Source organism: Acomys minous (assembly GCF_964271855.1).
Source record: "Acomys minous genome assembly, chromosome: 4".
Taxonomy (NCBI): Eukaryota; Metazoa; Chordata; class Mammalia; order Rodentia; family Muridae; genus Acomys; species Acomys minous.
Window position 1 is genome coordinate 97,758,857 of NC_140486.1, and position 15,109 is coordinate 97,773,965.

The following is a 15,109-nucleotide window of genomic DNA, read 5'->3' on the forward strand; positions in this document are numbered from 1 at the left end:
AAAAGCCAATGAGACTGTAGTAAGTGTGAGCCAAGGTGAGGCAGGAGGATGGAGAGTGGAAGGCTGGCCAACTGAGCTGTATTGTTAGATCCTGTCTCAAAGAAAAAAAGGGATGGAGAAAAAAAATGAAAGAAAGAAAACCAATGTGCTTGCCCTGAAGACACATTAGAGGGACACGTTAGAGGGATTCCTTCATCTGATTAGGTAGGAAGACAAAACACTCCGAATGGCCTTAAGCAATAAGACAGTAGACACTTTCCACTGAAACTTCCTCTTATATGTAAGGATCCCCTTATAGTATGAACATATTAAAATATTTTTTTAAAGAATTGAGTTATTAACACTTAAATCAGCAGTGGTCTATGGCCAAGACAAAGACTGAGCTGGTGTATTGTGGGCATAAGTTTATTGTTTAGTTTAAATGTTTCTTTGTCTCTCATATCTGTTTGCAAACTTTGTTCTGAGAATTTACTATCTAAATGGTGTGTAAACTCTGCTCCCCGATTGTTCCCCTGGTATGTCAATAAAACAGCTCACAGCCAATCGAAGAGCAGGGCAGAGACTAGGGCTGAACTTCCTGCCAGCTATGGGAGGAGGAGTTAGAAAAGGAAGAAGGGGATTGAGCCAGGGGATTTGGCCTCTGGTAGAGGTCCAAGAAGGGGCTGGAGCCAAGGAAAGCTACAGACTGCAACTATCACTGGAATGTTTGCAGGGCATAAGACAAAGTAGCATAGAGGGTTAAGAACAGACATAACCTACTCAAGATTGTATTGTTATCCTTATTTTTAAACAAATATAAAGGAAAGTCAATTATTTGTGTGATAGTCGGGTTAAGAAATAAGCTAAGAGAAACAAACACTGTTTTATAAAAATAACATCAACGATGTATAAAAGGGTGTAGATGTCCTAAAAAGAAAATGGCTAGGTGTCTGGAAGTGGGCACTGATGCTGACATAGTCTCTACTGCGTGAGGGGGACACAGGGCGAAAGTGATGCTTAGGGACTTCCAATTTTGGAATTACTTCCTAAAGGATGCCTGGCTTTTACTGGAGTGTGTAGGTGTGCTGATACTGAATAGCAAGGTGCAGACAGGACCCCCATGATGTTGGAGGGCTGTCACCAGAGCTCTGACACCATGCTGTGATCTAATTGGGTTCTAACCACTTTGGAATATCAATGCATCTTTAGTTCGGAGTTTCAGATTGGCACCACTTCCACTTAACAGCTGGCTTTTCCCTCCCGTTGCCAGCAGTACCTAGCTTTGGCTTCTGTAAAGGAGTTGGAGCTGTGCCCGTGCTTAAGCGGCTGGCAGCTCACCACATCCTCCTGCTGTCTTCTCTAGGTGATTAAAGCCATCGAGGAAGGCTATCGGCTACCCCCACCAATGGACTGCCCCATTGCCCTCCACCAGTTGATGCTGGACTGCTGGCAGAAAGAGAGAAGTGACAGGCCTAAATTTGGCCAGATTGTCAACATGTTGGACAAGCTCATCCGCAATCCCAACAGCCTGAAGAGGACAGGGCCGGAGAGTTCCAGGTGTGCCATGCTTACTAATAGTGATGTATGAGGGACTACATCATATGTGACAGGAGAGAACGGTGCATCCTCATCCCTGCCTTTGCAGAATCCCAGGCCACCTCCAAGCTCTTGGGCGGCTTCTTCAGTTACTCTGAGCCTGCAGAAACCGATTGGTCTGTGTAAAGGTCCCAAGGCCCTTGCTCACCAGGAAGTTCCCTTTCCTGTTAACAGATTCAGGACACCTAGAGGCCAGACTCATCTGGTGTAGATCAAGGTAGAAAAGCCTACTGGCTGGTTAGACTGCTAAGAAGTCAAAAGTGAGAAGGCTCAGGCCTGCATCATCAGCCGGGGCGCCCACTCGGCTTCAAATCTGAGCTTCTTAAAGGTGTCTCTCTTGTTGTGACGCTGACTTAAAAACAGAACATTCCTTCTATGTTAGCCTGTCCTAGGCCTTCCAGTTTTCTTCGTAGACCCTCTGAAGTTCTCCTCAAAGAGCCTTAACATCCTGGAAGGGAAGAAATGTATTTGCTATCACAACGTAAGAAAGAGACACTGCGGTAGATGGCAGGGAGAACTTCCAGTCTCTGTGCTCCTAAACCCCTCCCATTGGCCATGGAACAAAAGGGGCCGTCACTGAGCTCTTGAAACGACACTAGATGTGGCTGGGACCTTGTGCGACTTTATTAACTGAAGAAAGGCATCTTCTACCATGAGAGGGATTTGTTGTTGTTGTTTTTGTTGCTGCTGCTGCTGTTCTATTCTTGAAAAGGTTGAAATGGCCCAGAAGCTTCTTTTCTAGGTCTAGCCAGTTTCTTCAATTCCTGGGGATGAATCTCTCCTACCTTGTTTTCAGCTGTGTTCTTTTTTTTTATTGAGGGGGGTGGGTTTGGTGAGGAGGTACCTTTTTAAGGCTAACCTTTTAGTATTTGATAGTGCTCAGCATTTAAAAAGACATTAAAAGTGCCTCAGCCATGAATACCACATAACGTCTGTTCTGCACCAAAGCCTAGAGCAAACTGAGTTAACAGCATCTATTTTTCTCGGCTCTGAACTTTTTCTTGATAATAGTATTTAAATAATACTTGTCACTGTTGAGGATAATAGGCTATAATGGAATACAGGACAGGATTCAGCACAAAATTAGGCAAATGTGGCATTCTACAAAGAGAAGGAAGACGGCTGCACAAGTGTGGCAATGCCTGACTGACACCAAGTGGAGATATTTTCACCCTGAGGCTATCCTGACCCTTGTCAGGCAAGTAGAGCCCTGTTCATGAGCTTAGCCTGAAATTACAAATAAATACAAGCAATTTGCTCTTTGTTTGACAACAAGTGCTGTGGCTCTACATCCCACACTCAGTGACAAAAATAAAATCCTACGTGGTAATGTTATTAGCTCCAAATTAGGAGAATTCAACCTTGGTTATTTTTATTATAAGCACATGCTGAATTTTACTCAGAAAACTTTAGACAACTGAAATAACATACTAAAGGAAGGTCAGAGAGGCAAGTTATTTGGACACAAAATTGATAGTGAAAAATGAGTTTTTATTAAAATATTTATGTAAAAGAGAGATAATACAAATCCAAATAACAGGTAAAAAATGAAAGCTTTTCAAGGATTGGTTAATTCTATATTAAAAGAAAAACAAATCTAAGCATTGTAACTTCTGTTTTTAGAAAAAAAATTGTCTTAATCGAGGACATTATTCCAACTTAAATGTCTGTGCACCATCGTAGTTTCAGGCTAAAATGTTAAAATCACACAGACTTTCTGTGGTTCTGAGGGTAAAGAGAAGTTTAAGAAAACCATGTTTCTATGTAGGAAATTACAATAGGGGTGTTATAAAATGCCTCTCTGAAGGTCTAGCCTGTGGTCATTATTAGGTAGAAAGGACAAAGATGACTGAGTCTCTTAAAGACTGCATGGGAGATTCCTTGCGTATCTCTATCATGAGACGGAATGCCAAGTCAGTCCTGACTGTCGATCTGGTATGACAGTAGTGCCTTGCTGGAGAATGACAGTGGCTAAGTTAGTAAGAAGCGTTGGCTTCACTGGGTCGATTCTTGGCAGAGGAATCTGAGGGGCACATACCCCAATCCAAAGAGCCACCACAGAACAGCACTCTTTCTGCATGCAGGTCAGGCGAGGGTTGGTTAAAGAGAAGATTAACTCCCACTGTCCTGGGGCTCGTGGGAATTCCCTGAGCGTGTCTGCAGGCCTAGCTGAGAACACGGTAGACTTGAACTCTCACTCCCTGCTGCTCTCTCAGCTCCCATCAAGCCTGGCAGCTTGCAAGCTCGAAGTTTTCCTCCATCCGGCTTCACCTGAGCTTTTCATAGTTGTGGTATTTCAGCCTCATTTAAAAGAGAGAGAGAGAGAGAGAGAGAGAGAGAGAGAGAGAGAGAGAAAGGAAGTGGATTCTTTCACTGAAGACTGTACAAGTTTGAGGCTACCCCATGCTCTACCAAGTTGGGGTGGTCAAGGACCTGCTGTGAGGCGCAAATGCCGACAGCAGGGGTTGGAGACACACGTTAATTTTGTTTGGCAGTAATTTCCACTTACCTCTTGGTTTGGCCCTTTGTTTCCCTAGCCTGTACCGCGCAGTCGGACTTCTATCCGTTTTACAATTTCTCTTTCCACTTTTCAGACCAAACACAGCCTTGTTGGATCCCAGCTCCCCTGAATTCTCGGCCGTAGTATCAGTGGGTGACTGGCTGCAGGCCATCAAAATGGACCGGTATAAGGATAACTTCACAGCCGCCGGGTACACCACTCTAGAAGCTGTGGTTCACATGAGCCAGGAGTAAGTACTCAGCGATGTAACACCAAAGGGTAAATCTAGATTTCATAGTATTTTCCTGTTTTGCTTTGAGCTTCATAATCATTCCCTACCATTAAATAGTTAAAAGAAAGAACGAAAGAAAGAAATCTGGAATGCCTCTCATTTTGACTCAGTGTAATTTTACACGCTCTCTATCGTTACCCGCATTGCTGTGTTGGATTGCTTACTGGAACATTTACACACCTGCCTCGTACTGTATTAATTGTGGCTGATTCAAATGTATGTCTGCATGAAACCTTGAGGAGGAGATTCTCTGCACTCGCCATGACTTTCTCTCCCTCTCTCTCTCGGCCCCATCTGCAGTGACCTGGCGAGAATTGGCATCACCGCCATCACGCACCAGAATAAGATTTTGAGCAGCGTCCAGGCGATGCGAACCCAAATGCAGCAGATACACGGCAGGATGGTTCCTGTCTGAGCCAGAACTGAATAGACTCAAAACTCTTGAATAGTTTACCTCATCCATGCACTTTAATTGAAGAACTGCACTTTTTTTAACTTCGTCTTCGCCCTCTGAAATTAAAAGGAAAAGCAAACAAGAAAAATATCTGCAGCGTTGCTTGGTGTAAGAGATTGCTGAAACCGCGGGGCTTGTATGAACGATCCTGATCATCGCAGTTAAACCCGGAGCCAGTAATTTCTCAGAACTACTCTGTCCGTCGCTGGTGTGTAAAATACATGTACTTATATAAATAAAACTCTGCCTCTGAGCTTCGACGCTGTATTTCCCGTCAGATACCCAGCTTTTAAAGTTACCCTAATCCTTTCTCTGTCTGGAATTTCAACCGAAGGATTTTGTCTGTGGCATCAACTGCAGTCATCACTTCTCAACAGAACGACGAAGACCTCTGGGCCCCAGGAGCATTGGCAAAGGACTCAACGGTGGCTGTCAGGGCTTGGTTTATACCACAGAGTAAAATCCAGGTGAAAGCCACATGGCCCATCCATGCTGCCTCTTCAGTGCCCAGGACACTTGGTGGATTTTTGTGACATAGAGGAGGCTACAAAGAAAAGGAAAATGGATTAAAAAAAAAAATGCAAACTCTCAAGCCCTATTACCCCTAACTGGACAAATGAGGTCTTTGAGGGCCTGAGGCTGTGCCGTATAAAGTTTCATTTGGGAATGCTACAAACTTATCATAATTTCCTTATGGAAAATGGGCTGTGACAATCCTGAATGGGGAATTTTCACACGCATACCCCTTTTAGAGTGGCAACTCCCAAATTTACAAGGTAAGTTAATAGAATGAGCAATGAGCTTCTGGTAAATTCTTTCCTCCCTCCCTCCCTCCTCCCCCCCCCCCCTTCTCGCCTCGCTTCCTTTTGAAAAGCACCATGCCAGGTGCCGGGTTATATGAGATTTTGGTCCTCTTTTCATAGTAGAAGACACCAAAACCAATACGGTTCCCCTATTATTATTCAAGAAACAGAAAACTACCTAAAGCAGGGTCAGGGTCGTGTGGACGGATCCTAGACTCCACTGGCTGTGGTTCCCTCAAGAAGGGTCCCCTTGGCCTTTGATGCCTGCTTGTTAATATCTAGACGGCAGATGTGTTAGGAGTGTTCCTAACTACTGAATTGTGCATCCCATCTTTTCGGGGGAGACATTTAAATAAGGAAGCATGTGTCAGTCTTATCCAAGTAACCCCTGTAGCAGGACAGCTGGACCACGGAGGAGTCACCAACATGTCAGTGCTGAGCCTGTGAATGTCACTGACTTCCCCATTACCAGAAAATGACTTCTTCAAAAATCTCTAATTCCATTAGCAGCATCCAGTGCCTCTAATCTTAAGTTCTAGAATTTTCTTTGCGAAGCAGGTATATTATATGATAGCTCATTCCTAGATGCAACAGGCCAAATTTTGCACCAGAATTCTTGGCTTAACTATTTCAGTTTTAACACTTTTAACCAAGAGCTTGGTTGAGTTAAATGACCTCTTCCCCCCCCCCCCAAAGCTATTTCTTATAGAATAAGAAATGCTAAATTTGATGCTGTCAAATTATGATGGTTTAGTAAAAACATTTTTTTTACAATTGTAGTTGTAAAAAAAGTTTTTCTGTTTTCAAGGAATCTGATTTTTTAAAAGTACTTCAACAATTTTTGTTTTAGCTCTGCTTTTGCTGAAGGCTAGGAGTCCTTGATTTTCAGGCTAAAAGTTGACAACTGTGGGTGGGGTTCTGCCTGCATTTTTCATCTTTCTTTTTTTGTTTTACAAATATAGTTTTGTTTAAGACCCTCTGGAAATTTGAGGGTGCATTGTTTTGTTGTTATTGCTTGTTATTTTCATTTATTCTTTGTGTGTGTACATGCATGCAGGCACATATGTGGCCTATGTCTGGAGGTCAGAGGACAACATAGACAGATCAGTTCTACATGTGTGCCCCAGGGATGGGTATCAGGGCGTTAGGCTTGGCAACAGGCATCCTTATCCACTGAGCCATCTCACTGGCCCAAGTACTCTGTTTGAAATCTCTGCCTTCCTAGTCCAATAAGGAAGCATTATGGAATTACACATGAAGTGAAAACAGAATATTACCTGGCAGCCAGCGCTGAATGATTAAAGGGTTCCCTTTGGTAAAGCCACCAACTTGAGGCCTGACATGTTTTGCTAAGCATGGAATGTGTTCAAAGCACAACTTTACTAAAGTATTCTAACAAGTTGAACGTTGTTTACAATGTTGAACCTTTTGCTGTTCCTTGGCAGCTATCTCGGCAAATGGTATAATAGGGGAGGAAGGCTACGTCATTCGAAGACCACCTTCTGAGTCGTAACTTCTGTTAGAGTCAAGGCCAATGGAAAGGGGGGAAAAAAAGGTCCAAGTGTCTGCAATAATACCCAAAGTCCAGCAAAAGTGTTTACTACCTCCTGAGGTCTTAGCAGTGAACATGAGAACAATAGGAAAGCCACAGTTTCCCAGGGTGTGGAGCCAGACTCTGGCACCCTGACAGCTATGGAGTCTAAAGCCAACTGAAACGTTGACACTGGAAACTCGCCACACTTTGCTTCCTAACTCGGTTCCTCCACCTGTAAATTAGAGAGCTAATGATACCTTTGCAATAATAACAGCTTTTCCCCTGACGTGGTGGTGTGCGCATGTGAGAAGTGTTCTTGCAGAGAGCTCCCAAGAGGAACGAACAGGTGCTTTCTTCCCACCTCATCCAGGTTCACTGAATGGTCCTTGCATGTGACCCAATGGTCCAAAGGCAGATCGGGTGCAGAGGACCAGGCAGATGAAGCCCCTTCCTTCACTTTGGTTTATGTGAGGCTGGGATAACATATGTACGCATCGCTATTAAAGGGCACCTGTAAAGATATTTGCACTTCCTGTGTCTGACTCCAAAGGGCAGCATTTTGTGTATTCTGTTATTTTGTTTTGTCATATACCATAGGCCTTCCTTGGCTTCAACTCTAGAATTCCCTTAATACTAAAGGAACTGCATGAACTCTTAATTCTGACATTAACCAGAGGTCAGCCTTCACGGTCCCTTCCTTCTCCTCTTGGATAGCTTTCTTCACCTAAGCAAGCCCCACTCCCCCCACCCCCCACCCCGTGCCCACTCAGTACTATGAATATATTTCTGTAATGTGTATCTGTACTCACATTAAGTGAAGAAGGCCTTAGCAGACGCAAGGGTGCAGACGTAGCCAGAGGAACTTGCCACGAAACTTTGCCCGTACACATGGCCTGGTTGCACGTCGGAATTTTAAGGTCAAGGCCGTGTTCTCCTTGTCCTTCATGAGAACAAACGAGTGCCTGACCAAGCCCATGTATGGACAGGTTTCCAAAACTACATGTGATGGACTTCCTGCCTCCCAGAAAGGAAAGGTTATGAAGCATGCCAGATCCTTTTTCTTCTTCTTCTTCTTCTTTTTTCTTTTAGTTTTTGTTTTGTTTTTGTTTATGAGACAGGGTCTCACCTTGTAGCCTACCCTGGCCTGAAACTTGTTATGTAGGCAAGGCTAGCCTCAAACTCTTAAGAGATTCACCTTGCCTCTGTCTCCTGAGTGCTGGAATTAAAACAGTTTGTGCCACTCTGCCCGGATCCCCCCCCTCCCCTTTTTTTTTTCCAAGTAGTTTGGATAGCCACATGGTGGTGGCACGCTCCTGTAATCCCAGCACTCAGGAGGCAGAGGCAAGCGGACCTCTAGGAATTCAAGGCCAGGCAGGGGTTACATAGTGAGACCCTGTCTCAAGTAATAATAATAATAGTAATACTTTGGATAATTATGAACAGCCTCCACCCTGACAAGTGAGTTCTTACTCATCTGGGTTAAATGTGCATATTAATGGCACTCTGTATGCACTGGGCACTGACACTTTTCTGTGACCCCAAAATGGTGTGTGTCCTTTTTCTCTTTGGTATAAGTGTGGCTTGTAACTGACTCGCAGACTGCTGGCTGGTAATACTGGCTGATGGCTTTTGCCTCTTTTTCTCTACAGGGAGTAGACTGCTATCTCAGCCCCACAGCTCTTCCTGTTGAGTACAAAGCCCTTGGAAGAAAACAGAACGCACCCTCCTCGCTTCCTTCTCAATGTTGTTCTCTGGCTTCTCTTCTGTCAGTTTGGAGGCAAAGAAGACGTGACCAAACACCTGTACCTGAAAAGCAGAAGACATGTTGCAAGTCTCCTTCACCCAGGAACATGACAGCATCTAGCGCTGGCATCTGCTCTCCAGCTACACTGAGAAATCTACTGTCTCAAGGCACCAGCTCTGCAGAGCCCTCAGTCCCAAACTCCTTGTGGTTTTTATTTATATATATTTCCATATTTCATTCCTGTACCGTCACCGCTGCATCCATGTGGCAGCAAGTGACCAAATGTTACAGGTTTGCCTATGGACGCCAGGTCAGGCGCCGCCACGCAGAACCAAGCCAGTTCCGTACGCTGCCTACAATATGCATTGCTGAAGAAACATTTTACCCAGGGTGTGCCATTGCAGTGATATAAATATATTTTTTTCCTAGACTAAAATATGACCTGAATATCTCTTTTGATGTGTGTACATAGGTTTGAGTGTGTGTATATGTGTGTGTGTGTGTGTGTGTGTGTGTGTGTGTGTGTGTGTGTGCATGTGTGCGTGTAACCTCATGCTTAGAACTGCCTGTGAGTGTTGTGGAATGCTACACCTGGAGAGCTCTGGTTTACTACCAGTTCAAAGATAAAGAGTCACGTGATGACAGACGAGGCCCGGAGACCATGCCCATCCATTGGGAAGACAGTTTGGCTTTATCTGTAAGTGTAAGGTAGCTGTCACATTTACCCCAAGAAGCAATTCTACAGCTTTGGACAGTCGCTTTTTGCCTCGATGGTGGAGAGATGTTTGGATATAAGCCTGATTCGCCAATTCCACAAATGGAGAGATAAGGGAATGGAGTCCCCACAGTGACCCCGGATGGAGGACGAGTCGCCTTGGTTCCCCCTGCATAAGTGAACTTGATGAATGCGAACAAATATATGCAATTCATATACTTTTGGAGATGAACTTAGATATGTGTGTCAGCCTTGAGATGTCGTGTCTGGAGTAATACTTTGTGTCCCAGTGTCACAGAAAAATACGTACATGCCAGTGGCTCTTGAGGTTTAATGTAGTTGGGATGAAGTGGCCTCTAGCAATTCCAGGTTCCCCAATTACGTGTGGAAAGTTTCTCCGGTAGTTAATATGCAGCTAACTCCTTTTGCCCTCGAAAGTGCATCAGTCTTCTAGAACCTTGAGTTCTGGTGTATGAAGATTCAGTATTAACTGGATTCATATACCAAACTCCAGCCAGCATACTGCCATTTTACTTAACCTGAGTGGCTGCCTTGCTTATTCTGAGCTATGGTTGCAGAAACTGTGGCTGTTTATATAAGCTATAACATCAAATCAGGGAAAAATGGGGGAAAAAGATTCTGAACCATATATTGTTGAATAAGTAGAGAAAAATCACCAATAAATATTTATTGCATTCTGACAGGGTGTGTGGCATTGTATTCTCGTAACTATGCCAGAGTGACAAAGTTAATTCACCCCTTTTGCGGGGGACCTTAATATATTTTTAAAGGGATGTGCCTATGCATTGATGCCTGAAAAATATGTGTTTAAAAAAAAATGAGGTATGAAGTAGAATCTCTGAGTAGATCATCTTTCCCAGAGGTCAGATGGGAGGAGGCCAACTTCCGGGGTCTGCATCCAGCCCAGGGGCAAGCGCTGGCCTGGTGAGCTGGAAGGCTAAATTCTATTCAGATCTACTAAGCAGCTTCAAGCTGCTTCCCTGCACCAAATCAAGTTGTTTCACCATGTGTCTGCAGGAAATCTTAGAAACGAAATATTCTGGTGTGTTTAAAAGAATAGAAGACCGGTTGTGTTCACAACATGATTGCTCTGTGCGTTCTGAGACCTCTTGTATTCATCTGTGAAGGGTACGTGTATTAATCCATACACTCCTATAGCCTCAGTTATTTGTCTGAAGACACTTAAATTTTGACCAGTAAAGGAAAGTTCTAGAAGCAATATTTTCACTCTTTTAGCATTGTCCAAATAACATCAAGTATTAATAAACGCTGAAGAGTGCATTTATTTTGTATTACTCCAAGTCTGTTGGAATATGCAAGGACTGTGGTTATAATTAGAATGTATAAGGCATATTATGATTTAGTTCATTCTGAAAAGGAAATTAACCGAACATCTCTTGGTTCATACACGTTCCAAATGTTGAGCAATCTTTTGAGTTAGCCATAGATTTTTCTATTTCGTTTTTATTTGTCAAGGTATTTTTCTTCCCTTCATGAACTTTAGGTACACATAACTTATGTCATTTATTTATGGTCTTTTATACCTAGTTTGTAAAGTTGTAAAATAGCAAACTAAATGCAAAGAGTTTGCATTTGAAAGTAATAAAGTAGTTGCCGTATACAAACCCAAAATCTGGCTGTCTTTGCCTTCTTTGGTGTTGGGGACACATGCTAGGCAAGTGCTTTACCAAAGAGCTCGACCCAGCCTCTTTTTATTCTGACTCAAGATCTTACTAAGTTCCCCCAACCTGGTCTGAGATTCATATTATAGCCCAGCTGACCTGGACCTTGGCAATCCTTTGACTTCTGCCTCCCCAGTTGCTGGGATTACAAGCTTGTACCACTCTGCTCTGGTTGTATCTTTTCAGTAATTTTCATTTGTATGGTGTTGCTATATAATTTGTCACTTAATTAAACACAGAATCTTAGCTCCTAATATTTGGAGAATTTCAAATATGTGATTGATTATTTAATTAAAACATTTATTTGGGTTTTGTTTTTATAAATGTTTGACAAAATATCTCACCGTGTATGTAACCCAGGTTGGCCTCAAAATCTCAGCCTCGTGCTGCCATGCCCAGTTTACTAATTAGTAGTTTAATTGTACATGTTAATGAGTACAGTGTGAATTGATATACTTACACAATGTGTGAAAAGGCACCGACTTCTTCCCATTGAGAACCGTGTATCAAGAATAATCCGACTCTGAGATTTCTATATTCCATTTTAAGATTGTAGACTGTAGTCCAGGCTCCCCTGCCTACTAATTACAGTGTAGAGTAAGGTTCTTACATTCCCTGGGCCTGTTTCCTTATTTGTACCAGGGTAATTATAATGCTATGGGCCTTTATAAAAATAAAATATGTTGACATGTTCGCAACAGTGTGTAGAATCTGTGGTAGTTCTCAGTCTGATGGCATCAATGTCTTCAGTAGACTCAGCCCTCTACCCTCTTCCATCCTTGTTACTGATCCAAGATGCCAAGCACCAATTGCTTTGTTTTGTTTTATTGTGTTTTCTCAAATTAATCTCCTCTCTCCTCTCCCTACCTCCCAGGGACAAGCATGGCATAACAAGCTATAAGAAGGTCAGGCATCTACTATCACATCCAGGACTGGACAAGGCAACCCAATGAGAGGAAAAGGGTCCTTGAGTAGGTGAAAGTGTCAGGGACAGCCCCTGCTCCCACGGTTAGGATTCCCACAAGAACACCAAGCTATTCAACCATACGAATATGCAGAGGACCTAGGGCAGACCCCTACAGGGTCTGTGACCTCTGTGAGCACCCATGAGTCCCAGTTAGTTGATTTCGTGGGCTCCAAGCACCAGTTCTGGGCTTTAAAACCAAATCTATGGGTCCTGCTAGTGAAGCCAAACAAGGTTCAAGATCACACACACACACACACACACACACACACACACACACACACACACACCAACCCAGCTATGTAATTGTTACTTTTAAATGTGTACATATGTCTTGAAAGGGGGATTCCATAAATATCCTCAAATTCTAAATTGGTTGTTGGGGACACCAAATCATTAAAAACTAGCCTTCAGATAAATGCTTCATCAGTTGGTAAAAATCCCTGTTCATTGAAAACCAGTCTCAAGGCCTTAACGTCTATCAAGCAAAATCTTGGGAATGAGAGCTGCTTTCATAGAGCAGAGGCTACCTAGCCTATTGTAGCCTGATAAGGATGCGAGGGGTCACCATAGCAACTCTTCCACGCACTGAGTGATGGGTCCAGTCCCCTCTCGATGCAGCCATGCTTGACATACAAATGAAGATCACCACAGAAGGGCAAGTGAATCTGGACAGTCATGTTTAGAGATCCATATTTATCCTTGGAAGACCAAAGCAAGTGTGGAACGCTGGGAAATCTACTCTTAAATGCATGGGGAGAGGAACTGAAACTTGCCACAAGCATGGCAGATGTGGGAAGAGGTCAAGGAAAACTTCCCTAGGAGTGAATTCACGTGGAGGTCTCTGAGCTTCAGCTTCCCCCACAGGCACTTCTATAACTCATCTCCCCAAGATGCGAGGAAGTTGAGGACAGCTCAGCTTGGTTAAAACATTCACCTTCTCACCCTCGTCTGTCACATTCCTGGGTTTCAAGCCAAGTAAATGTCTGCTTCTCCAACCCCAATCCTCTTCTACACAGAAGTGCCTCTCTGTCTCCAGAAGCATTGTTTTGGAGCAAATAACTTACTTCAGGTTTTCCTTGACTTGAGTATTTCTGAATACACTTATCAGACATGGTTGGTGCTGGGCTCTGTTTCTGTAATTTTTCCCAACAGTCCACAAAAGTAAAGCAAACAAAAGCAATGTTTTTAATCCCTCCCCAACGACACACTATGCGGTGACTAGATAAGTAGTCTAAGGCTACCTTGCTGCTAAGTATGGAATTGGACAATCAAACACAAGCAAAGAGCCTCCAAAAAAGTGGTTCTCAACCTGTGGGTCGCTACCCTTTTGGGGGTTAAAAGACCTTATCACAGGGGTCACTTATGACCACCTGGAAACACAGATATTTACATTATTATGTAAACACAGATATTTACATTACATTACAGTGGCAAGATTACAGTTATGAGGTAGCAATGAAAAGAATTTTATGGTTTGGGTGTCACCACAACATGAGGAACTGTATGTAACAAAGCGTGGCAGCATTAGGAAAGGAGAGGACCACTGATCTAAATGTTGTGGGTTAACTCTTCACCACTCTGACATACTATATGAGGTAGCCAAGTTGTTCTACCCAGTCAGTGTAAACTGTCAGATGAGTGTGCACTCAACAGTACTAACACACCATTGTTAGCTGTGTGTACTCCACCATGTTGTTTCCTGGCTACTCTATTGCCAGGTGAGCTATTTTTTAACTGATTTGTCATCCCCTCCCCTCTTTCTCTCTGCTTTCATTGAACAAGTAATAATTTAATTGCAATATTTCTCTAAGACAGTACTTTGTAAGAATTAATCTTTGTATTCTACTTTTTGCTAAAGCATAATCTACTACAGCTAAGATACTGTCATCTGATATGGAGTCAGAGAAGGGTGGAAAGAGGTGGTGGTTTTCTTTAATTACCATTTTCATGTCCTGAGCATATAAGCCACAGGCAACACATCTCAATTGCCATTTTTCACTGTGTGATGGCCTGTGACACAGTGGGGCCAGTCATTATCCAAACAGAAGCAAGAGGTGGGTCCCATGACAACAAAAAGATTAACTGAGGCATAAGTGGAACATAGCCTAATAAAAGATTTTATATGAACACCCTCCTTCAGCCGCTTTCTAGTCTGAGGGACCTTAGATGGACCATTTCACTCCCTGCAGTCACTTTTCCCATCTGTAGAAGGAGAGTGAACTGCCCTGGTATTGTCCAGTTGGTGTGAAAGATCAGAGCAGTCAGTCGGTGGGAAACTGCTGTGCTAAACAGATGTCTTCATGTGCTAATCAGATGCCATGAATGCCAAGCACAGCTCAGAAGAGCGCAGGTAAGTTCCAGGATGAAATCTTAGGGTGCTAAGACACCGAGGGGGATGGGTGTCCGCACATGCTCAAATAAGAGTAGATAACCCGTGATATCCTGTACAACTCCCCTTCAATGTGTTTGATTTAATAAACCCATTGGTTTATTAAAGACTCTGAGAAGGCCTCTCTTCAATCAATTTTGCCATTTTTTTCATTTTTAAATTATGTTTCTTTTTAACATTTATATTATTACACATGAATAAAATAAACTAAGTCCAGCATGAAGAACCACTGGATAATCAGGAATTATATAAATGTTACATTCATAGTGATTTGGCTATTTGTATTTGGCAAACTTGAAGTAAACATCATTCCTATCTTGTTGGGTCTAAATTTCTGAATGAAAATCAATGTCTACCATATCTCATCTTGATTAACTTAAAACATCTATCTAGACCTAAAAACATCTTAACCCCTAACCAACTAAGCTTAATT

General features: G+C 43.0%; 1 protein-coding gene across 2 annotated transcripts in view; it reads left to right on the forward strand.

Moving 5' to 3' along the window:
• EPHA4 (EPH receptor A4) overlaps positions 1-11,270 on the forward strand; it is a 144,184-nt gene extending 132,914 nt beyond the window's left edge. Inside the window, exons 15-18 of one of the 2 annotated variants that reach the window (XM_084780935.1) lie at positions 1,343-1,536; positions 4,170-4,354; positions 4,668-5,597; positions 8,808-11,270. In XM_084780935.1, the coding sequence (XP_084637061.1) occupies positions 1,343-1,536; positions 4,170-4,329 (354 nt within the window). In that variant the 3' untranslated portion in view covers positions 4,330-4,354; positions 4,668-5,597; positions 8,808-11,270. The remainder of the gene's footprint in view (positions 1-1,342; positions 1,537-4,169; positions 4,355-4,667; positions 5,598-8,807) is intronic. The other variant, XM_084780934.1, reaches the window with a different exon arrangement.
• Positions 11,271-15,109: the final 3,839 nt, after the last annotated feature.